At 37.7% G+C, this 25,950-nt stretch overlaps 1 protein-coding gene across 7 annotated transcripts in view; it reads left to right on the forward strand.

The window, feature by feature from the left end:
- CHID1 (chitinase domain containing 1) overlaps positions 1 to 25,950 on the forward strand; it is a 117,169-nt gene that overhangs the window by 37,250 nt on the left and 53,969 nt on the right. For 4 of the 7 annotated variants that reach the window (XM_074885327.1, XM_074885324.1, XM_074885328.1 and 1 more), the window contains 2 exons: positions 5,293 to 5,394; positions 8,327 to 8,482. In XM_074885327.1, coding sequence (XP_074741428.1) covers positions 5,293 to 5,394; positions 8,327 to 8,482 — 258 coding nt within the window. The remainder of the gene's footprint in view (positions 1 to 5,292; positions 5,395 to 8,326; positions 8,483 to 25,950) is intronic. The other 3 variants (XM_074885326.1, XM_074885329.1, XM_074885330.1) reach the window with 1 other exon arrangement.

Below are 25,950 nucleotides of genomic sequence, written 5' to 3' on the forward strand. Positions count from 1 at the left end.
AACAGGGCACTGTTCTGTGACCATCTGCACAGGTCAAGGGCACTCATCCTACCTGATCTTCAAGGCAGGATGGTGGGCACTCATCTGAGAGCAAAGGCTGCAACTCCAGCTGAAGGTTCTGCACCATCTACCCCAGCGGTGGCCAATGTCTCCACGCAGATGGGGCTGCTGAAGCGGATGGCTGCGGTGCAGGCCTCAGGCTGCAGGATGTGTCCAGACCTTTCTCCCGGGGCAGGGACGGGTGGCAGACCTGCCTGCAAAAACTGTGCCCAGGTGGAGGAGATCCTGCAGCAGGTGGCTGAGCTGAGGAGGCGGTGAGAAGGCTGCGTAGCATCAGGGAGGTTGAGAAGGAGTTACATAGCTGGTTCCAAGTGCAGTGTGCAGTGAAACCACAGCCCACGGCCAAACAGCCAAAAACATCCCCACTGGCACGCACAGAAGGGAGGGGGCCAATGTTGCACAGGAATGGGACCTTGCATTGGCAAGAACCTGAAGGAGAAAGAGACTTCCCGCGAAGCCTGAGGTGCCCTTGCAGAACCCCCTCACCATGCTGCAAACTGAAGAGGAAAGACCCGTCACATCAGGAGAAATGCTGGAGCTGATCGAGTAAGGCAGCCTCATCTGCTCCCCGTATAACAACCAGCACAACTAAGAAAAGGCGATGGGTGATAGTAGTAGGCAACTCAATTCTGAGAGGTACGGAGGCACCATCTGCCGACCTAGTGCACTCTCTAGAGAGGTGTGCTGCCTACCAGGGGCTCGAATCAGGGATGTTGCCAAGAGACTACCAAGCCTTGTACAGTCCACTGGTTATTATTTCCTGTTGTTGTTTCATGTGGGCACCAGTGAAACATCCAGGAGCAGCCTGAGGAGTATCAAAAAGGACTGTAGAGCCCTGGGAGCAGCAGTAAGGGACTCTGGAGCACAGGTAGTTTTTTCATCAACCACCTCTCTAGGAATCCTGTTCCAGTGTTTGACCACCCTCCCGGTAAAGAAATGCTTCCTAATATCCAGTCTAAACCTCCCCTGGCACAGCTTTGAACCATTCCCCTACATCCTGTCACTGCGTACAGGGAGAAGAGCTCAGCACCTCCCTCTCCACAAACCCTCCTCAGGAAGCTGCAGAGAACAATGAGGCTGCCCCTCAGCCTCCTTTTCTCCAAACTAGACAAGCCAAAGTCCTCAGCCACTCCTCACAGGACATTCCTTCCAGCTCTTTCACCAGATTTGTTGCCCTCCTCTGGCAACATTCAAGGACCTTCACACCCTTCTTAAATGGTGGGGCCCAGAACTGTGCACAGTACTCAAGGTGATGCCACACCAATGCTGAATACAGCAGATAATCACCTCTTCTCCCCAGCTGGTCATGCTGTGTTGGATGCAGCCCAGGATGCTGTTTGCCCTCCTGGCTGCCAGGGCACACTGCTGGCTCCTGTTGAGCTGCTGCCCACCAGCACAAACACCTGGGATAATGTCCTATACACATTATGATGGACATTATATCCAGACCCCAGCTGAAATGAATGATTTGTTGTATATATAGTACCCGAGGTGTTTTTTTATTGCAGTTAAAGTGCCATAAATTTAATCTCTGTGATGAAGTTCTCCTCATGGAGCAACTTTTACAGTCCATATAGATACAGATTTTGCCAAGATTAGGTGGCCATTTCCAAACCTGAATAATTGGGGTTTTTGCTAGTATTTAATAAGTTTCAGAGGTTACTGTGTTGAACAATGATATAAGAATCACGTAAGAATATGAGTGCATTTAAGCAGAATGTTAAGGAAACTGAATGACATTTGCTTAAGGTGTTGAGTTAGAAAAATATAAATGCAAATATCATATGAAGTGTCTGGCTCTTAGAACAGCAATAAAAAGGATTTAGTGTAAGCTAACATAAAAAGAACACCCTTTTCTGCTTAAATTTACTTCTTGAATCCAAATTGTTTCATATTTATAGTGCATGTTGCATAATTTCAGTATATTTTTAGGCCAGTAGGAGCAGATTTCTTTAAACAGCAGATTTCTCTTGTATTCAGTGTTCAGCTTCACTATTTTAATGAGTACATTTGTTAGACTCCAAATCAGATATAATTTTTGAACTGTGTCTTACCATGAACTCGAAGATAAAGCAAACGAAGCAGTTCAGAGGTCAGGGTTAATTCCATGCAAAGAGACTTTTCAGATATATTAAATAATTTGCTTTTCCTATTATTCATGTTCATACACCTGACTTCTGCTGCTTCACATTGTGATGTTGATAGTGAGCAGATAAAATGACCAAGGTTTTAGTCATCTGACAATTTAATATCAAGCTGTCTTCAGTGTGTATATTATACAGTGCTGACACATGATGATGACATTTCTGCCACATTACTGCGTATTTTGGAAATGGTATTCAAGGCTTAGAAGAATGACAGGGTTTTGGTTTAGACTTGGAAACTTTTATTCTTATGGACTTTGCATATTCTGTGCCAAGTCTCTTGACTTTCTCTGTGCTAGTTTTCTCAACGATGTAGTCACTAGAACATACTTGCCCTTGAGTTAAGTTTACAATTAAATATACATTACACATAAAGATACAATTAAATATCAGAATGATTGGAAAACCTCAAAGGAGAAGCATCGTTGTTGAAAATATGTAGTTTTTATCCTTGAGTGCCAATTTTCTTTACTCAGAACAATTCTCAAGGCACAAATCAAATAGTCTTAATTTTGATCCGGTGGACAGTTTCCCAGAGTGCATGACTAGAGCAGAATTCACTGGTGGTGCTGCCTGAGCTGGTGAGTGGTGCTTGCTTTCTGTGAAGAGTGGTGGTGTTTTAACACTATCCATAAATGGACAAAGCATATTCATTGCTGCTGGGTTTGTTCCAAGTTGGAAATTTCCAAGTTGGAAAACCTTGCTCCTCAGATGGCACTCCTTTGTAGCGAAAGTAGTTCAGTTACAAGCTTGCTTTGGAGAAAATGATGACAATACCCATTTTAACCTGGGATTTTTTGTTTCTTTTTTTGGGGGGAGGATGGGGGGTGGGGATGGTGGGGTGGGGGTTGTTGGTGGTTTTTTTTCTATATTCCTTGACAGTATATATGAAAAATTGATGTAGAGGACAAGTCACATGTACAAATTTCATTAAAGTATCTTGATCTGTAAAGCAATCCAATTTGCCCTAATATCTAATACACATTATAATTACTTCTTATGCTTTCCCTTCATGAGTAATCACAATCAATTTACTGAAAATGTGTTTAGCTGGAATTGCGTTGGGGAATTGCTTTGCCTACAGACATCCAAGTTGCCATGACATTGTTTCAAAGATGTCTTTCGTTTTCTTTATTCTTGTAGAACAACTGTAGTTTGCAATGGCAATAAATGACAAGGAGATAACTATCCAAAAAGCTGAGGTCCACTAGTAGGTTCCAGAAGTGAAAATTTGTTTTAATTTGTTAAAACCGTGGAACGAAAGGGATGGAATTTCTCCTTAATCATTGTATATCATTGGTTTTGAAAACTTAAGACTTCCAGAACACCACTATGCTTCATACAAATTACAGCTACATAATCCAATGTATGTTTGGTCAGGTTCATTGATCTGACTTGCAAATATCATTCATGCTTTGCTCCCTTATAACATGACAGGTATGTGAAATGGTTTAATCTGCCCCACTTTGTAACCTGTACTCTGTTAACCTCTTTCCTAATGTGATGGAACAGAAAATGTCCTTGTAAACTGATAAATGAATGCTGTTACGCTCTGTCGATCCACTCAGCACATATTGTTGGAGGGAGAATTTGTACACTGATCCAAAAGTGATAAGGGTCAAAATAAGTGATTTTTCAGTTTATTACTTGCATCTGTCACTGATCATCCTTTTGATTTTTACATTTAAAATGGGAAGTGAGTGGTTTTAATGTGTACCCTGTCTAGACAAGGGTTGCCTACTAATTTCTAGATCAAGGAGTGGTTTCTGATATTACTGGGAAGGTGCTGGATTCTTTAGTCTCTCTGCTCTCTAGAGAAATCTTATACAATCCTCCTAAGTTTGCCTCTTGAATGGCAGGGCTGCACCACAGAGTTTGTAGCTGTTAAACCACCTTTTTTTTCTTTTCTTTTATAATGTTTCCCTATGAACCCTGCTCTTCCAAGCTATTTAGGACAATATGCTACTTCTCTACCTGTCTGTCTCATCTTAACGTGCTTCAGAGCCCTCTGGCTGAGGGCATGGTTCTCCTGGCAGCAGCTTCTGCTTTTTAGTTCAGTCCCATCTTTGCAATGTGCTTAAGGCTGCCTTATGTCCCCTGCTGTGCTATGTGAGCTGCTAGTTTGAAGTTAAAAATTCTCTTCAAACAGATTCAATGTTTTCAGGCAACTTGTGTCCATTAATTTTTTCCAAGTTGAATGGTTGAAGGAAGTCAGTAGTCTCTATGAGTTCCAAACTGTCAAAAATACACCCCCTCACCCATGAAGCTAAGGTAGATATTAACCCAGTGCTAGATTTTGTAAATCAAGGATAAGCAGAAAAAGGGGGAAGTAAGAATTGTGTTCCATATTTTATACAAAGATATGCAAAAGGCATAACTAGACTTTTGGCTAGAGAAGGTCACAGAATGGATTTCTTCCCCCCCCCCCCCCCCCCAAAAAAAAAGAAAAAAAAAAAGATGTGGTTTTGTCTGCAGAAAAGAGGTTTGTATAGTCTTTTGCTAAAAGCCAGCAGTTATATTTGCCTTCTGCTTTTTAGGACTTTTTTGTAAGGAAATGAAAAGAAACTAAAGTGTTTTTCACCAGTGAGACAAACTTTGAGTACAGTGCAAGCTGAAATTATTGTTCTTTTTGAGATTAATAAAAAAATTACCCTCGGTTTGTGTTTTTGTATCAACAGCTGCACCCATCCATTTATTTAAGTATGGCTCAGATAACTTAGTTTTATAAGTATCAAAAAAAGTTTGACAGGCCAAGCAATTAAATGTTTTGTAAAAGCTTTTAGAGTTCAATTGATTGCTACCTAAGGCAATTTGATTAGTCCACAGCCCTTATAATCACTATTGTAGCTGTGCTGGAAATGTTTATTGGGTAAGTATGCTGTGGAACTGGCAACATAAGTAGCATTGAATATTTTTTTTTCTTAGACAGTTATTATAAGAATGGCACTGAAATATCTTTTCTTGCCACTTCAGAATGAAAGATTTTTCTTACCTGATCAAATCATATGAAACCTGAAGGAGAGAATAAGCCAGGTTATTGTAGTAATTTATGTCTTCCTGTTGTTTTTGTTCTGCTTTGTTTTAAAAGGACTAACCAGCCAGGAATGTTCACAAAGAAAGAATTTGATCAGTTGGCCTCGGCAATAGACAGCTTCAGTCTCATGACATATGACTATTCTACACCACAGCGGTAAGACTCCATCTAATATTAGAAAAAAATTGCTGAAGGAACTGGTTCCCAGTTAAGTCACTATTAAATCTACAGTATGAGTTCATTTTTTTAGTAAAGTGGATAGTGTGTTTTAACTGTATCAGATACTAAAGTTTGGTTTAGTAATTAGGATAGGTGGTTTTTGCACAAGCCAATAGCTCATGACATTGTTTAACTGCAGTGTACCCAGATATTGTGAAAGGCTTTGTACTCAAGCTAAAAAAAATCCTTTTACTAGTTCCATGACACTTACTCTTCTCCAGGCCAAGTTCTTTTGGTTTTAGTTATTGTCATGGTTTAAACCCAGCCAGCAACTAAGCACCGCACAGTGGTTCGCTCACTCACCCCAGTGGCATGAGGAGGAGAATCAGGAAGAAAAAGTAAAACCCTTGGGTTGAGATAAGAACAGTTTAATAACTGGAATAAAATAAAATATGGTAAGAATAGTCATGAAAAGGAAGATAGCAAGAGAGGGAATTAAAACCCAAGAAAGACAATTGATGCACAATGCAATTGCTCGCCACCCGCTGACCGATGCCCAGCCAGTCCCCAAGCAGCGATTGCCCCCCCCCCCCCCCACCAACTCCCCCCAGTTTCTGTACTGAGCATGACATCCTGTGGTATGGAATAGCCCTTTGGCTGGTTGGGGTCAGCTGTCCTGGCTGTGCTCCCTCACAGCTTCTTGTGCGCCTGTGTGCTGGCAGAGCATGGGGAACTGAGAAGTCCTTGACTTAGGATAAGCACTGCTTAGTAACAACTAAAACATCAGTGTATTATCAACATTATTCTCATACTAAATCCAAACCACAGCACTGTACCAGCTCTTAGGAAGAAAATTAACTCTATCCCAAATGAAACCAGGGCAGTTATTTAGCACAGTTCTGCAGGATAGGTATACGGATAATCTAGCACATGTCGTTGTTGGTAAAATTAGCTTTAAAGCGTAACTGACAACTCATTTGCTTCCTCCTGAGGCAGCAGACTGCCTTTTGGCAGCACTGCTAATGTAGACATTCTTGAATATGTTTTTCCATTCTTCCACTAGTTCCTCCCTTGTACTGATACAGCTGCTCATGCAGCAGTTTGTCAAACCAGATCAGGGAGCTGATCTGACTGAAAAATAACACAAAACCCCACTCTTGTACATGAATATTAATTCTCAGGAACTTAATATTTTTAACTGTGTGAAAGTGGAACAGCAATTATAGTTTGAGAGGTCCTTAAACTCTACAGAGACTCTTTACGTTACTGTTCTCCAAAAGCATGGTTCATTTCACCTCCAAATTGCAGGTAAGGTTATGCTTTTGGAATTCCTGGGAGATTCCGTATATCTTGCTTCAAGGTGGCTGTCCAGGGTTAATGTTTGTGGTAAACTGGCAGATTTAGAAATGCCATCATTTTTGTGTTTATTACATCACTAAAACCTTTGTCACCTATAGTATATCAGCATTCTGATAATGTCTAGACAGACGTAACAGAAAGGAACTTTTGTCTCTTCTGAAAAGAATTTATATACCTCCTTCCTATCTCTCCCCAGGTCTGTCTCTACACCTTCAAGCCTAGCAACCTAGGGGAGAACAAACATAGGCAATAATGTGTACTGATGTTAGAACAGGTTTTTGTTGCTCCCCTGCTGGAATATGCAGCATAGATGTATCCAGTTTAGCTTTCCTCTAGGTAAATCTGACACCATGAAGATGAGGTGCTAAGGGCTTTTGTATAGGCTATACAAACCCATCTGGAACCCCGAATGCATTTTAAAACACTGTGCTGTAGGCTGCATCTTTCCTGTGTGGCAAAGCTGCACCATGCTTTATGCCGTGTTAAAATCACAGGTTCTGTTATGGTACAGTCACATCTTTATGCTTTTACTGGTGCTTTAAATTGCTTAGACCTGAATTGGGGCTGATAAGCTTTTTTACTTGAAAGGAGGAGGGAAGCACTCTTCAGTTCACACCCATTGAATTTGAAATAAATGTAGTTTGAGATGTAATGCTGATGTCTGAGAAAGGATTTGATAAAAAGAATTCAAATCTTTTTCACTTGAATTTGCTTTGATTGGACTGAATTTATGAAATACAGGATAATACATATGTTTTCTCACAATTTTTTTGCCTTTAAATATGAACACAATTTCCAGCAGCATTCCTGTACTGCACATTGAGTTTTAATGGCACAGATATCCCAAAGGCTTTGAGACAGATAATTAGTAGGGAGTAGAAGATGTTGATATTTGTAAGACTAGAATATGCTTTTCCTTTTATCATGTTAGTGAGTGTTTGCAATAAAGCCTGCTCTCCTCTCTGATGAGATAGGAATGGAATGAGGACAATATCCTGATACTATTATGTATGACAATTCAGTTACTCTGTGTATTAAAGCTCTACTCTTTTTCTTAATGTAGCTTTTTGTTAGGTAATTGCTTGTTTAGGGTTTTGTCCATAAATAAGTGTTAAACAATCATTGAAACCTGTCTTGCTTACCAGTCATTGATTTTATAGTTCTTTCTGTAAGTAAGTGGTGGATTTTGTCCCAATATGTTGTGCCAGTTTACAGTAAAAACATTCAGGATGGTATTGGAAAACAACTGAAGTCACAGAGAGTTTAGAGTTATTGTGTGGCCATCATACCAGGCCCGGTGACAGGGAAAATGTGCTAGGTGGAAACCTTTTCTTACCCACTGTAAGAAGTTTTGTGTCCCTTCACCTTAGAAATTAATCACAAAGTCAGAAGTGGGGCAAGCATGTTTTGTGCATCAGTACTTCAAGCCCCTGAAGAAATGTGTAGGTTAACCTTCACAATTTTTGTGTGCCATAATTTGCTCTGTACAATTACTCTCGTCAAAAAGAGAAGGCTGAGAATGAATGTGTACTTTTTCTGACAACCTGTTTGATTTTTGCTAACTTGACAGACCTGGTCCAAACTCCCCTCTTCCCTGGGTACGAGCCTGTGTTCAAGTACTGGATCCTGATTCCAGATGGAGGAATAAAATACTTCTAGGGCTGAATTTCTATGGCATGGACTATTCTGCTTTGGGAGCCTCTGGGGAGCCAATCCTTGGTGGCAGGTAAGACTTCTCTGAATAGTAAGTACTTATGTATGATATATTCTCACAAAACTCAGAAATTCACAAGTATTCTTGTTTAGAAATATGGATGTGTTAGTAAAATAGAAATGGTGATAAATCTGCACATGAAATAGTAGCTCACCAGATAGAGTAAGTCCTGTAACTTCTCTTCCCTGTACAGAAGTGCAGATAGATGGCACAGTTATCCTGTCAGAACTCCTAATTTGTGGTTTTCCCTCTTTCCTCTATCCCATGTTTGTACATGCAGTTTGCCATCTTTGTGTTCAAATGTTCTGCAGTATTCTCTTATGCTCTGTATCATTTTTGGGGTTCATACAATTGACCTAAAGATTGTTTCTCTCAGCTCCTGAAGTTCTTACCTGTTACTTTGAGATTTGATACTGGTTTCAAACACCAAGTTTCTTTTGAGTAGAAAAAGCTGCAATAAGCTCACCTGGAGACAAAAATCTATAACAAGATAAAAAGAAGTATTCCAAAGCGAGCCTGAAATTTTGTATTGATTCTCAGAGAAAAATGGTTGTTTTAGTTTTGGGTAATAACCACCTATAATAACAGTGAGCTTTGCAGAAATACAGTCAGGATATAGTACATCGAACTAGAAGAAAAAGCAAGAAAAACAGTGTGAATTTGGCAGGAAAATCAGGCTTGTCTGAAGTTTGTTACTAATTTATAAAATAAAACCAAGCTAAGGGGAAACAAACCTAAAGCTCAAGAGGTTCTCACTTTCACAGGTTACTAAGTTCAGTACACCAGGATATTTCAATATAGTAACCGATTGCTTGGTAGGCGTTGAAATACTATCTGAGGTGGATTGTATAAAGTAAGGGCCTGAATTTTGTGTGTCCATGCCTTCAGTTACACAAACACTTTGTCATCATTGCACTTGCCTCTGCTGTCTTCCTGCTTCACCTTGGTTGTTTGCAGAGGTATAACACCGTAGACACAGTTTTCTCCCAGTGCTGAATTGTGTCTGAATCTGGGTGAATAACAGAAAAAGACTACAGGGTGGGGAAAATAAAGCCATTGCCTACAGTGAAAGGTATATAGTGAGTATATCAGAACAGCTTCTGTAAAATTAGTTGTAGTGATTAGGCAGGAAAAATGTTCAATCATCAAAGCATTGTTGATTTACAAGCCATATTATACAAGCTCAGCACAATTACTGTAGCTTCACTGTAATATTTACAGTTCCTTTTGCAGGTAGGAATATAGCACTATCTAGCAGACTAAAAGGATCTTGTTTTTCTCTGAACTGCAACTTTTGGAATAATTTTTCCGCTTAAAAATATACTGCACATTAGGATGGCATCTACCTTTACTTTTCATAGCTTCTTCTGGACTGTATTATAGTATTCATTCATGCTGCTTTTTGATGAATGGCAAAAATGTCCTAGCTAAGAGTCATGTATGATTAATCTAACTTTTAGCAAAAGATGCTATGTTTACCTGTATGTAGGGCACTGGTACACAGTATTGGACAATATGTTTTACACAGAGAATAGTCCTGTTAACATATTCTTTATTGTCAGACTATGATATTGTTATTTTTCAGATATCTGCCAGAAGCAAGGTTCTGGACAAAGTCTTTAAGAGACTTTGAGTTTATACATAAAACATTTATTATCACTTTGCTGCCTTACCTATTAAATCTCAGTCAATGGTTAAGTTTATTTTTCTAGAAATATATTTTTGAGCATGCACAGTTATGTATTAGTCTTTGCTGTATACGTCATGTGTAGTAATGTAATAATACAATAGGTTCAAGGTCAACCAGCTTCAAAATAGGCCAAGTTTCTGACCTAAAGAAAACAGAAAAAAGGTTATTAGTGTAAAATAAGCTTTCTGCTACTTAATTGATAACAGGCTGTTTGTAAGGAAGTCTTTGAAAACTATCGCTATCGCTGTCCAATTGAATCCCAGAATGGGCACAGCTTGTTCAGAGATGCTCTTCCCCCCTTACCTCCAAAAAAGCTTCCCTCTTATTCTGTTATTAATACTCTGGCTACATCAGGATTTTTCATTCCCTAATAAGACACATGGCTGAGGCTGATCCTATTCCTTCTCATTTTCCTATCTGCCTCATACTACATAAAAAAGCAGCCCAGAAGCTGTGTCCAGTGTAAAGTGGATGGCTTGATTATTTATTTTTCTCACCTTGACTCTGTAGTGAATTTAAGCTTCCAGTTTCTTGATGACTGCAATCCAGTGTTACTCATGGCCTGTAAAAAGTGTTAAAGGATGGAGTCACAGCTCCTTTAAGGCACCCTCCATATGTTGTGGTGATAGTGATGCTAAGCTAAAGTACTGGTATTAAAATTAATTCAAAATCTATTCAGGTAAGCGCAGTATGGTGGGTATCAACTTTTTTGTTGTAGGTTTTTCTTCAGGTTTTTGCATCTGAAATTTATTACATGTACAAGTCTCCAACATGCCGGTGCTCCTTGGCACATTGTAAGGTGCACACTGTCTTGTTGAAGCATATTTGTCGGAATCTTACCAACTTTAATGAGAGAGCTGGAGAATTGTAAGCTTCAGTGACAAACTGTGTGTTCTCAAGTTGTTTGATGTAAATGTAGTATGCACTTAAATTGATTATTAGTATGGCTTATATGTAGGATTACATGCAGAGTGCAGAAACCTTTGCTGGGCTCATGTTTGTTTTTTTTCTTTAGGATAGGACTTATGTGATGGAAACAGGCTCTGAATGTAGGTAGATTTCATTCACTGAATTTTTTTTTTCAGTTCGGAAGGTCATAAAACAACTTTCAGTAAAATTCCTATTTGCATAAAATATTATCTGGTAGTGTTTTTTTATTGCAGAATGTAATCTAAAGGTAGAAGTACTTAGTCACCATTTTGCTGAAAAGATATACAACCTTTCCATGTAATATCTTTTTTCCTTCATACACACCATAAAAAGTAATATGTATATATGTATGTGCTTATGTACGTGTATATATATCTATACTGGGATTAAATTAAATGAAAACAATTTTTCTTTTACAGCACAATGTAGTTTGTCTTTGGCTGTTGTTACAGTAGGAACTACAGTTTATATTTGTAGTAACAATGTGTTTGTCTTGCAGCTCAGTCACAAGTATTGCTTGTTAATACAATGAGTCAATCTCAGAGATTACAGAACATTCTGGTGCTTTAATCAACCAGGTACCATTGTAGTTTAGCTGTAGGGAACCTATGTTCCTGTGTCTATTTAGTTCTGACATAATTTATATGAAATGCTAAGCCTGAAATAAAGGTGTTGGGCCTGTGATTCCCCAGATCACCTCTAGTGCTTCTGGCAATGTTTTCTGCCCTCTGGCTGTCAAGAATCAGGTGTCTGAACGGCTAAGATGTCGTCATTAAAACTTACCACTGTATTAAAATCCTGTCAGAACATAACCATCTGGTGTTGCTGATGTGCTGCTCTAATGATCAGTTTGTTCCAGCAGGTCCTCTATTGATACGACAACCTGACAGTATTTCTTCTTCACCTCAAAAGTGTATGTCTTGGGTAAATAATTCTTCAGTATACCCTGAAGCTTAAGAAGTTGTTCAACCTTTCTGCAGAATCCCTACTTTTGAGTCCATTTTGAGACCTGTAGTAGGTCAGCAAGCCCCTCAATCTCATGAGATTCTAACTTCGAGGTACTTTTTTTGACTTTAGCTATCTGCTCTTCAGAATCTCTCTTAATCATTGGGACATTATATTTCAGTTGTGGTACCCATTGTTTTCTTTTACCTTCTCATGGGAGGTTAGGCAGCAGTGCAGTGGTGTTTTCCATTACATGCCATCTAAAATCTATAGAATCTATGACCTGGGCCAACAGGGAACTGATAAACTTCATTGCTAGCTGTGAATTAAAAGCAATGTAAATCAAAGGCTATCATGTGGCAATGGTGTCCCTTACGTTTAATGAATCAGCCTTCTTTACTGAGCATATCCATGCTAAGTTTAATGTGTTAAAGACATTTTGTCCTTTTTTTGTGTAGTGTTGAAAAAGGGAAGATAGATCTCTGATGTTCCACCCGGCTGTATATAACTTTTGAATATATTCTGCATCCAGGCTGCTTTTGTTCCAAACGTAGCTGTTGAAAATAGATATGTGAATAACTCCATTGTTGTGGGACAATGCTGTGTGTGCTTGCCTTTTATTTAAAAGAATCTGAATAGGGATTTTTATGTTTATTTTTAAACACTTAAGAAGATTGATATAATAAATTGCCAGTTGAAGCAAGGGAGAAACTGATTTGACAATGCATTGTGCTACCCAGAGATAGAAAATAAGATGACTTGCAAGCTATGTGAGGATGTAGAGTTCTACTGAGAATTTTATTGGCTGCCTGCCATTCTGTAAATAGCAGGTAATAAAAAGTGGTACTTAGAAACAGTTAGAGGGGAGCTTTTTTCCTGAATTACCATGGCAGTGTCTTTATTAGCAGCAATTTAAGAATATTTGGGCCAACTGTGACTCATGATTTTGTCTTACAGAAAGTAGCAAAAAACTTGTGCAAGGGATGCTTTTACTCTTCAAGCTTCAAGGCTTTCACAACATTTCTCTTCATGCTGTAGTTCTCTCGGGATTTTCATTGCTTCCCTGCATACCAGGATTCTGTCTCCTGATTTCATCCATTTTGCTCATAGTTTATGTAACATTGGGGTATACTAATATTTCAAATAAACCAATGGATCAATTAGCTCTGTAGGATTGAACATCCTCTTGTTCTGTTGTCCTCCTCTCTGCTTCATTGGAGAAACTGTTAAGCTCTTTCTTCTTAAGTTGTACGCTGGATCAGATGGTAAAATCATGGAAGTGATAGGAGGAAGTTACAAATGGGCCTGGAATTGGAAAGAAGTTATTTCTATATTACAAATGTCTAAATAATTCAGGAGTGTTTCAAGAGGTTTATTCTATTAACTTCCCTCTGGGATATTCTGTTATGTGTAGCTTCCATGGTATATCTGTCCCTCCCTCCCTTTAGGAATGGAAGGTGAGCATAAGGTGTTACCCGAAAGTGGAATACTAGTTAATTAATATATTTTTTATGTATAATTCATAGATAGAACATCTTATGAAGTCAATTATTATCATATTTCAGCTTGTGCAAGTTGTAAATATGATGTTAAATACAAAAGCTGTTATAATTGGTTTTTATGTAAAACACATTCCTTATTTCTTTTGAAATGAAGGAAAGGTGCCTTATATTTATTAGGCACGATTGGTTCTGAAGTTCAGTTTTACAATGGCATATTGCCTGTGGGTGAGTGTGTACATCTCAGTGCATCTGTTTCAAAAAAATGTAGTTAGTTGAAAAAAATTTAGTCAGTTGTGATGTGCATTTTAAATGGTGGGCATATTGCTGTGAAATGTGCTCTTCTCTGTCTCTCAGGATCTTTTTTAATAGTAAATTTGCCACAGGCAATATTTAGGCAATCAAATGTTGTCTAACGATTAGAAGATAGCATGATGGAATTGGGAAAAATACTCTGTGGTTTAAAACAAATAAAGGGAAAAGCCAGAAACCTTTAGTTTAATTTAAATTTACTTAGGTTCATAGATTTGCATGTGAGTGTCTGCACCCAGTGTAAAGTGAAAGAAACTAATTGCTTTGGAAGCCTTATTTGTGCTTGTGAGATCACTAGTGGTGGATCTAAAACCACCACTAGCCCTGACTGAGTCTCTGCAAATACATGGGAATTAACAAACAACATAGAACAGGTAACACTATGTGTGTGTCCAGATTCCTCCGCTGTTAGTCCCTTACTCCATCCTATCTCATGTTCAGTGCTGAAAGGATAATGATTAATTTTTGCCTGGTGTTGACTGTCTCTCACAACATACTCCTTGTGTTCAGTTCCACTGCAAATCAATTGGGAATGAGTGTGAAAAGGGCCCCCTGAAAGTGCTTAGTGTCTTTATATGAGTTATCCCGGAGGTGGCTAAGTGCACTGTGCTGACCTGTTGGATCGTGTGCAGTTTAGATTCCTCTGGGAAGCTTCTGGTTCTGAAAGCATGAAGTCCTCCTCTTTTTGAGCCAAAAGACAGCAGCCTGGATGAAGTTTATCAGTTGCCCTGGGACCTAGCCACTACTGACAGGCAGCTGGATATTTTTCTTTTATTTCTAACCTGGGAGAGTTTGTGACCTTTTCCTGAGAAAAAGACATCCTGGGGTTTGGGTTTGGTTTTTTGTTTGTGGTTTGGTTTTGTTTTTCTTGGGTCTGTGTCGTGTCCCCCCTGTCCCTGACTGTTTTATGTCTAAATTACTTCCCCCATTGCTTTTGAGGAGGTGGACCACTTCTTTGTTGATGAGTGTGTCTGATGATTGAAAAATTGGGCTGGCTTGAAAAATAATGGAATGCATGTTTCTGAATACAGATCCTGTAAGACACGGCTTGTTTATCTTGCAACTTAAATAGAGCCAGACTCTGATTGTGTGTTCTCTTTACTAGAACATTGACAGTAATGAGATCATTTGTATTTTGTTGAAGGAGGGGCATTGTTTGATGTGTAGTGTATGCTTGGATTTTTTAACAGACAGGCTTTTCTTTTGTCTTGAAAGAAGCTTGGCGTGTTTGTAATCTTAAACTGATTTTGCAATCTTCATTACCTAATTTTAACATTAGTCCGTTCAGTGAATTGAATTGCCATGATTGCTGAGGAAGCGGTCAGAATTAAAACCAAGATATAGACCTGTTGAAACTAATCTGAATATCATCAGCATAGGTTTAAAAGTTGGAATGAACTTTCTCAGTAACTCAGATATAATTTCAGTTGGTTGAATATATAGGAAGACAATTATATACTCCTTCATTTGCTGAAGAGCACAACTTTCAAAGCTTTATTTAGCAAGCTCTAAAATTTAGGGTAAATCCTGATAGAGCACAGTTCTTTGCTTTTTTTTCCTGATCTGCTAAAGTTATGTCTTCATTGCTTGGCTATGTGTATGATGTCAAGCAGACTGGCACAAAGGTGGTGGCTGGGGACACAGTGCTGAGACAATGGGTCTTTGGGGCTTTTTTGTTCGGGATGACTCTAGTCTGGTCCTATGGACTGAAACTCACTAGCAGTTAGAGTGCCTCTTCTGCTGCTGTTTCATCCCAAAAACCCCGTCCATTTCATGCACTCTGAGACTGCTCCATGATGCAGACCAAAGTGTGGTGTTAGTTTTTCTTGTAAAAGCTCAATCCTGATGTGAACTAGAAGTTTGATGTGGGCAGAATCATACAGTCTAAATGCCGCCTTTCATTTTGAAACAATGCTTTTAAACAATACAGTTACGAAAAAGGTAAAGTTATAAAACATATTGATTACTCTTTTTATAAGGCAGTGGAAAAAATTCTGTAAGAATATTGTAACATTTCTCAGGGCTGTTTTTTGTGCACAGTTGTTTTGGAGGGCAAGAATAAATGTGCATGTTTATTACAGTTTTAGAGAAAAGTAGCAATGCAGCAACAAAGTATGCGGAGTGATTTAATACCTGATGGAAGGACTTGGTAACTGAGTCAAGAGCCAGCATGGAAATATGTAAGACTTAGGAATAAGCTTGGAGCCTTGTAGTAGTACTTACAGTAATAGAGCGTATAGCTACACAGTCTTTGAAATATTGGAAGTACAAGTATGTTCCACAACATTAACAGCTTTTGATTTGTGCAAACAGCCTGTTTATACTAGGAGTTATACAGCAGGTGATTGAATGAGGTTTCTGGTGATAACATTCAGTAGCAGTATAAGTTCCAATAAATTTTTTCTTTACATTTTTATGAGATATAACACCAGGAAGTAGAGGGAGGTGAGGTTTCCCCCCCCCCCCTAAATTACTTCATGCCTATTTTGGGAAAATGGATCTAGAAATGCTGAGTAATACATTTTAGCTAAAATAGTTCTTTGATTTTATGCTCTAAAAATAGGAGAGATTCATTTCAGAATGGTACTGAAACGTAGTGTTGTTCATGGCTAAAATGGAACTCAAGGCAGACTCTGATACTTAATCTACTTTTAGGAAGAAAATACAGTATTATAAAAATTACTACAAATGAGTTATTTGGAAACTCAATGAAATTACAAGATTATGCCCCAAATATATCTATATATCCTAAGTAGTTACCTCTTTCTGACAATTTTATGTATGTCATTTACATGTTAAAATCAAATGTTGGTTTTGTTACGCTATTTGGGAAAGAAACTGTCTTTGAAAAACCTAAAAATCTCTCCATATACCACATCTTTGTAAACCTTTTGCAAATAACTTTTGCCTTTTGTAATTTACCTGACATTAAGGTTGGGGAGGGGAAAGAAAATTCCTCTAGAAAGGTATTTCATGTAAAGTTCAAGGTAGCTGTATTGCTAGGCTTAGAGCAGGTACATGCACTTTCCTCTTTGTGAGTGAGGACGCTGATTGGGCAAGAGGGTTAAAATGGAGTCGGTAAGTTCTGTGACCCAATTTCTCTAAGACTGTGGATAGTCCTACTGCCAGCCTCAAATACAGGGTGGGGGTGTAGATGGCAGCTGGTGCTTGCAGTCTTGAATATAAAATTATCTACTATAGTGGTTAAAACCCAGGGGAGGTCGTCTTATCAAATTTACCAAAATTTAGGGCCAGCCTAGAGAAAAAAAGGCTTTAGGGAGACCTTATAGCAGCCTCCCAGTACTTAAAGAGGGCTACAGGAAAGCTGGGGAGGGACTCTTGATCAGGGGTGTAGGGATAGGATGAGGGGTAACAGTTTTAAACTGAAATTACTTAGACTAGATATAAGGAAGAAATTCTTGACTGTGAGGGTGATGAGGCACTGGCACCGTTTGCCCAGAGAAGCTGTGGCTGCCCCCTCCCTGGAAGGGTTCAAGGCCAGGTTGGACGGGGCTTTGGGCAACCTGGGCTAGTAGAAGGTGTCCCTGCCCATGGCAGGAGGGCTGGAACTAGATGATCTTTAAGGTCCCTTCCAACCTAAACCATTCTATGATTGTGATCAATGTTTTACAAGATTAATTTTTTCCTGTTTGAGTGAAAGCAAAATTTCCCTGAGTCCTGGGCTTTGAGTCCCAGTAGCTTATTTTCTTAAGTTGTTTCCAGCTTAGGAGCAGTTGTGGGTTAGAGGTTTGTGCTTAATATGCTGATCACTTGGAGCCATAAACCTGGAAAGGTAAAAGTCAATGAAGCTGTCACTTCCTATGTTCTTGCACTGCTTTGAATTAGTTTTAATGGATTTAGATATAGTTACTTTTCACTGGATTCTACATTTTATAGTAATGAGGCACTAGATAGTTTGAGAAAACTCAATATAGAAGTGGAATATATTTTAGTATTGACAGTGCAAGTGAAGTTATAATTGCTGTTGGGAATAATAATCTATAGAATTGGTCCTAGATTTTAGCATTTGTGGATTATGAGCATATGGAGAGAAATCAATGAGACATACATCCTTAGGGAGACCTTTATGTACCAGACCTGGGAAACTAATGTGATCATTGCAAACTGGCATTGCTGAGCCCTCATTATCCAGTGAATAAACGATGAAAGCATCATGGGGAGCATAGTGTCTCTGCAGTTAACACTGAAATTTTGAGCTATAAATATGATGTGAGTGTCTCATATCACCTTGATTTGCTGCTTACTTACAAATTAAAAACCTCATTTCTTCTGTATTGGTATTGCACAGTCTTTAACAATTTTTTTTTTTTTTTTTTTGGCATTAAGTCTTAGCTGGGTCCAGGCATTCTGAAGTGTTTAGTTTACCCTGGTTTTCTGTCTGTACTTGAGTTTGCATATTGAAGGCCTCCTGAACAATTCTGGTTTTGCTGATGCATGTATCCTTGGGAAAATGAATTAGAAGACAGGAGAATGGGTAGAATAGTTAAAGATGAATGGTAAATTGTTTGTCATTTGTAAATGCTCTTACATTTGACCCTGGGAACCAATATTGCAAGCATCTGTATGTGTAAAGTGGATATCATGTTGCAAAGGTTTAAATCTTAAGTGTCAGTGTCTCCATAAGCCTTACTTGAAGATGCCAACTGCAGGATTTTTAGAACGATGAGTTGATAAGGGCAGCAGACGCAGTGCTTCCATTTAAAAGCATAGCCAAGTGTAGCAGTGTCTGTGTGATTCTTTTTCTGATCTAGAAACAATTATACTCAAAAATATTTTAGCTGTTATGCAAATCTAATAATGAAAGAAAACTGATCAGTCTGGTGATGGAAACTGTAAAAGAAAACCAGCTTTGTCTTAAGAAAATCAATTAAAATCTAAGTCAGGAGAAACTAAGGTGCTAGATAAGTGTAACGTAAATTTAGCCTCTCCCCAGATAAAAAAAAAAAAAGCCCTGTACCACTGGTGGTAATATGTCAAGCTTGCAGAGAGCCACCAATAAATTTCAGTCAGGTCTGAAAACCTCTCCAAAAATGACGAGTTTTCTTCCTGCTCCTTACCCCTAGAGTCTTCCTTAAGAAAATTCATAAAGGTAATATTAGGCATAAGGTATGCCTGGAACTTGTAGTTGACTGGAGCATTTATTTAGCAACTGTATTAAGAATAGTTGAATATCTGTGGGTTTTTAAAGCAAAAATCTGATATTGAATCATGAGCTTTGCCTAAAGTAAAACACTGATAATTTGCAAAGAAACCGTTTGCCATTAGTCTTTTGTGAAATGGTCATTATCAAGCTGCATAATAAAGGAGTGATGGCATGCATTACTATGTACAATGAGATCTTCCAGGATAAGTAATTTTTTGTTAGAATCTGTTTTATAGTACTGTGAGAAAGAGATAAAAATTAGGAACATAAACTTAAAATCTTCAAGTGCATTAGATAGATTTAAGCAGTAGGGAGTCTGTGGCAACAGGTGAAACAATTTGTTCTGAAGGACTCCTCAGTAATCTTGTACTTGAATAGGAAAAGTAGTGATCTTTTAGCTGCAGTAAGGGAAAATAAATGTCTTCAAAAATAGTAGTAGTTTTGGAGCATGGAAAAAATTTTGTTTTCTAGAGCTGACATGGAGCCATTTGTTTCAAATGACATTAATGTGCGTATTTTGACACGTGCTGTTCAGAATTACATTCTAAATAATTTATTTTTCATACACTTTCTCCAGGTTCACTGCAGTTAGTTACTGGAATTCTCCTCTTAGCAATGGACACAATTTAAGATCACCCTCTCTGCTCTGCTATATGTTGACAGCTCCTGATTTGAAATTAGAGAGTTTCTGTTCACATGGATCTGATGGGGAGTTATGTTGGGAATTTTAACATTGTTATTTCAGTACATTCTCTGTAGAAAAAACACTGAAACAGTCTACTGCAATTCACTCCAATACCTATAGAGGGTTTAAAATTTTAAGAATGGGTTATTTCCAAAAAAATTTTTTTTTCCCTACCTCCTTAGTACCCAAATTCCAAAATGTGTGCACGGACCACTAGAGTAGTATTAGCTAATCTAGGTCATATTTTCCACTTGGCGGTTTGTATTTTGACCACTTTTCTGAATCTTTCTTGGATTCGACATCTATTTATCTGCTGTTTAAATGTGTCTGTTCCTCCTTGCATGACTTTGGGAATCTCTGCAATTAAAATATTTTGGCAGCTTTAATTTCTTTGGTATCTGAATTCTGGTTTCTTGAGCTGAAAATTTTTAAAAAGCTGCTGATTTATACAATAAAAAATTTTTGTTCACAGGATAATAAATTTATTTTCAGATCCTATTTTCACATTAAATTTTCAGCTTGAAATCTTTGTTTTGATTGTTATTATGAACGAGAAACACATTTTAACATTCATCTATTTTAGCATATTTTACACATAAAGCCTGCAGCTCAGATAATCCACAGCCATTGAAAAACTACTGGTTCATGAAAATGAGTCCTCAGCTGGCACAAAATCAGACATAATGGCAAGAAGAATAATGTGAGAGAGAAGGCTTTTTAAATTAACTTTCCCTCATTTATATAAATGCATAATGTGAAAAATGCTGGTATAGTTATTTATTCAGTGCTATTATGTCAGTTTTAAAGCTGATTTTACTTTCCACAGTCTAATTGTATTCTCTGGTAGCCAGTAATAGATACGTTGAGCTAGCAATATTTATAGAAATATGGGAAAAAAATCCTTGCAGAAATAAGTCTGAGTCATATTTAAAAAAACCCGAAAAGTAGGTTGACTGTTTCTATGCAGGTGCTGGGCCTTGAAGAAAGAAAGAAAAAACATAAAATTGTGGCATAAGTGATAGAACTATATACTTATTTACTTCAAAATGCTCAAATCCGAATTTCCTTATAAAACTGCTCATTTTGGCGTGTGGAGCAATGATTCTCTGCACGTAATCTTTCATAGCTCATGAAGGTTGGAGCATCTTGCCATTTAAGGATGCATAAAACCCAAGTAGTTTTAGTATTAGGCTATTAGGTGTAACGTACGTTGTAGATGACCATATTGTAACACTCTAGTGCAATGGCACAAAATGTCCTCAGTTTCCCTTGTTCTCTTCCCTCGGTGTTTTGTCATGTTAATCGATGTAATGTACGGACTACTTTTCTGTAGCCATGTTTCCAAGTTTAATGGAATAATAAAGCAATCATTTGATCAATGGAATCTTTATCTGGAATTATTGTTCCACTGTTTTTAACAAAAATGAGCAGCTTCTAATAGTCAGTTTGTCCTGAAGTAGCCATCTAATTTAAGGGATGCGTTTGTGACCTTTGAGCAGAACTTTCGAATCCCATCACCTGAAGCTATGCTTTTAACTAGATGACCTGCCTTGCCTTTTGCACCTGCATTGAACAGTTTATGTTTAAATACAGCTTTCATTCAAGATGAAGCTGTCCTTTAAACAACTTGACCGTGTGACCTAGGACTTTCCACCTTCAGAATGTTTTTTTGCTGGGACTGTCAGACTGAGGCCTACATCTTCCACCGCTGGCTACTGCCAACATGGTATCTGAGGAGAACAATGCTGTGTAAATGTTTTCCTTTCCTTTGTCTGTATTTTTGCTAAATCTGTATATTTCAGTCAATATGATAACTAACAGTGCTATGCCAGGGGGGAACAAAGTCCCCCATCCCCTCCAAAGCAAACTGTAGTATAAGACTAGAATGTTCTGGAGTTTGGAAAGCAAATGATAGGGAAGCTTATTCAAAACAGTCAGACATCTGTGGAGACAGACCCTTGCTCTTTTGGCTAGCAAGATAAAAATTCAAGGTTATGTTTCTGAAGGGAAAGGAAAGGAATATGATGGTGAAGAGGCAGAATCTTTAATAGAATTAAAACTATTCTTTTTCATTTTCTTTCTCAACTCTGCTGTTGACTTCACTGTAAAACCTTAGCAGTTTATTTAACCTCTTCCCGTTTGTTTGAACTGTCAGAAAAGCAAAAGTGTATGTATTTTAGTTCTAGGAGTATTGCTGGTAAGAGATCTGCCTTTGAACTTTGGCAAATACTGAGGTTTTTTAGTACAGGTGAAACAGCTTGGAATTAATTTCAATATGCAGTTTGTGCATTTGTAGCAATTCTGTATCTAAAATTGAAAAGATACCACTTAACATAAAAAGACTGGTACATTGTCCAGAGCAATGATGACTATAGGTAATGCAAAATTCAAGAACACTGGGGCAGTAATAGTATAATAAATATTTGGGTGTCAGCTAGAGACCTTAACTGGGCTGTGCTTGTGTTTTGGTTTGGGTTTTTCTGAGTTGTTAGAAGGAACATCTGACATTTTCACTGAAAGCAACTATGTGTTTTGCCTTATCCAATAGTAACTTTGTATTTTCCAGTTTCCTGAATTACATTAATCATATACATTTAATCAGTTATTTAATGAATCATAGACATTATCTCTTCTTCTTGATTCATGATTCCTCTGATTTCTCTTAAAGGCTTTTCCTATTACCATCACTTACTGCCTTGTATCCAGCACCTTCAGACTCTTGCTAGTTATTTGTCTTAATTTATTCCTAAATACAATCTTCATGAATGGAATTGCTTTGCCTTTTCTGTCCAGACAATTTGTCTGGAGGATAGATTTATGACAGTGAGAAAAAATGGCAAATGTGGAGTCTATTAAAAAAGCAATACCTCCACCAGGTTCGCTGTAAAGTTGGGGGAAAAAAATAATTCATTCTCATGGGAAACAAACTGAACTTTTCTTCCTAAACATGTGGTTCAGGTAAATTATTTTTATCATGCAAGTGATGGTGCAAGAATCATCTCATGAAATAAGCCAGAGAACTCAGCCTTTCTCCAGCCCTCCAGTGGATAACAATTCTGCCCTCTGTTCCCTTCTATTTATGGTTGCCAGAGCTACTGGGAGAGAATAAATAAAGGGAAGTCATAGAATATTCTACCTTATTTGATAGCCTGCTGAAGGGAAACTGTTTTGACCATTTTTTACAGCCTTTAAAAGAATAAGTTTAGAGTTTGGCAAGTGAGTTGCTTTATTGTGGAGTGGTTTAGGCCTTTATTAAGAATGATCCTGGAATATTGTGCAACAAGGGATCTTGGTTTGGATTTTGAAAATGTGTTTTTGAAAATGTTGACATTTGATACTTTGTCTTCCTTCACAGTATTAACTGGCAGCATTTTCCTCCATTATAGCTGAACAAGGAAGGTCATTTTATAGTGTCCTCTTTGTAGCAGGAGAAGATTGTCTCAAAACTGTATGTTCAAGGATAGTCTGGGGATGTTATAATATTTTCACTTACTTTTAAGGGACTTTGAGGAGATTCCAAGTTATTTGTCTGTCTTTTTTTTTTTTTCCCCATGTTATATTAGTGTGCAGAGTAAAAGTTCTGAATGTTGTCCATTCAAGAAAGATAATCTTTGTCAGAGAAGGATATATGATACTGTCTTGCAGCAGTACCAGAGGCCCATTGTAATGGGTTTCTTCTGTGCTGGAAACAAATAACAGTCCAATAACTTTGTCAGTGCTGTAAATCTTGTTATACTTGCTATGTTGTTCTATTCAGGCTTGTTATTTTTTCAGCTATTTATTCAAAATCTTTAATACTTCTACTACATATTTTTAATTTACCATTCACCTCATGGGAAGTTCATCATCCCCACAAATGATCTCTTACCCTCACTGTGCTAAAGACTGTGTATGTTTTTTAAAAGTGATTCTGTTTATAATGCCAAATTCTACTTTTTTTACAAACTTTGACACATTGATATAAAACTTTCTCAAATAAGAATGCTTCAAACTGGTATTGAGTGTGTTGTTTTCAGAGCAGCTTAAACCTTCTCCCAGTGTTGCAGCACCAAAAAGAGACATTCCTGGTGCCAGAGTTGGAATTTACCTAACCCTAATAAGGAACCAGAGAAAGTGAATTAGATTAACATCTGAAATTCAACTCAAGATCTGGTGAGGGGGGCAGAAGAGCACATTAATCTTAAAATAAATTGGAAATATAAATCAAATATTTGAAGTATTATGGGACTTTTGATCACCTTGACCTGCTTGTATTGAAAAAGAGCTTTATTTTAGGCAAGAACAAACTTATAAGGAAGCTAAGCAGAGAGGGATGAGGGAGGGATGCTAATCATTCACAGTTGCATAGTAGAAATATAACAACACTTGAAAAGCAGTAAGACTGGCTGAATAACTTGCATAAAATGTTTTTATTTACCCATGTTATGGCACTGTTAAATTCCAGAATTGTGCTTCCAACTGCTGAGAAATATAAAATGTATAAAACCAAATTCCAATTATTCATTAGAGTAGTCTGCAAAAAAAAATGGCTGTTTTGAGGACAAAGCTGAAGTAAATTATGTATTGAGATGCCAGGGAGTGATTTTTGAACTAGCAATGAATAATAATATCTCTTTACAAACTGCTTGAAGTTTCACTGAGTTCTATTTGCTTTTGAGGTACTTATGCATGTTTCATATATATTAGTGTTCAAACATTGTTTGGTTTTACTTTGATAAATTTCATATCTTGACTATTCTACACTCAGTCATCCACATTATTACCATTTTTCTTAATTTCTTAAGGAAATAAGTTTTATGACTCATGTTGTCCCTGCTGGTGAGCTTGATTTCTGCAGTGCCTTTTGGGTATATAAACTACTTTAAACGAAATTTGACAAAGACTGAAGTTCTCAAAGATATGAAAACTTTTCTGAATATAGGTGGCTTAGCAGTGCTGTAAATTGTAAGTTATGGTTGTGAAGAGAGTAAGCCTCCCTACCATAAGCTGATTGCCAGAGAATCTGTGTAAAGCTCAACTGGGAAAAGTTTGCATTTGATTAGGTAGAGGGAAATCCAGCTAGAAATAGGCAATCAGATTTCATGAGTTGTGCTGTGCCTAGAATTGCTTGCTATAGACCTTGATGTTTTGAGGGGAGAAAAGTTGTAGGAAATACCACTGTTTACAGTACTTCAGTCTCCTGTCTGCTGTGAACTGTGTACTCAGTTGGGCTACAGTAGGTTATGTGTGTGCATTTCTCACTGTGGTTCTTTGGATGTGGATTGCATGGAATATTGCAACCACTTTTGATGGGTAAACTTGGCTGCTTGATCATACATAAATTTGGGAAAAAGAACCTTCTTTGCTTTACACTCATCTGAGACTCAGAAAGATGATAAAAGTGTATTTGCTGTCAATTTGCACAGCAAGCAATATTCTGCCGGAAACAAGGTATGTAAACTTTTATTTTCTTAATACTATTTAAACTGACAGAAATGATACCCAAATCTGCAAGCCTGTCTAAATGATAACTGGTGTCAGTAATCATATTTAAGATTACCTCAGTAACATCCTCTATTAGCTGCTGTATCAAACACAGACTTCATCTTTCAATGGTTATTACTAGCTTGTTCTGTATCCTGAGGAAGAAAGTCCTTATATGTTACTTCTGCCAGTTCTTCCTGGTACTCAAGCTGAGCAGAAATAGTTTATCCGCATGAAAGTTTCAACAGTGAATAAAAATAAAATTTTATTCAGTATTAACAATTCTGCTCAAAACAAGTTATTTTTCAAAGCTGATTTTAAATTATAAAACTTGTTGTTAATGTACTGTTACTGTCACATTTGGGAACTAGGTCTTTAAAATGGCTTACTTCATAGATGCAGATGTATTTGATAGATACAGATGTAATATTAGGTAGATGTCTAATAATCAGTACGTTTCAGAGGAAACAACTTTATGTGTGCCTTTTGTTTTTTCTTGCATTGGTAGTGCTGGTCTTATTTCATTTTTCTCTTTATAGTCTTTCATCTCTAAATCCCACCAAAAACTTAAAAAAATAATCTCTGAATAGAGAAAAAGATTTTTTTGCCAGACTTCTGTCATACATTATTTGCACTGCAGTAGCATGTAGGAAACCCAGATGTGGACTCCATAAGCACAGTATAAATTAAAATTACACTGTCTCACCCTTAGCGATTTCGGTCCTATATAGATGCTTCATTACCCTAAGTAATCTTTCAACTGTCTTTCATATTTTTTTCCCCACAAGGTCT

The sequence above is a fragment of the Strix uralensis genome, chromosome 15 (genome assembly GCF_047716275.1).
Source record: "Strix uralensis isolate ZFMK-TIS-50842 chromosome 15, bStrUra1, whole genome shotgun sequence".
NCBI lineage: Eukaryota > Metazoa > Chordata > Aves > Strigiformes > Strigidae > Strix > Strix uralensis.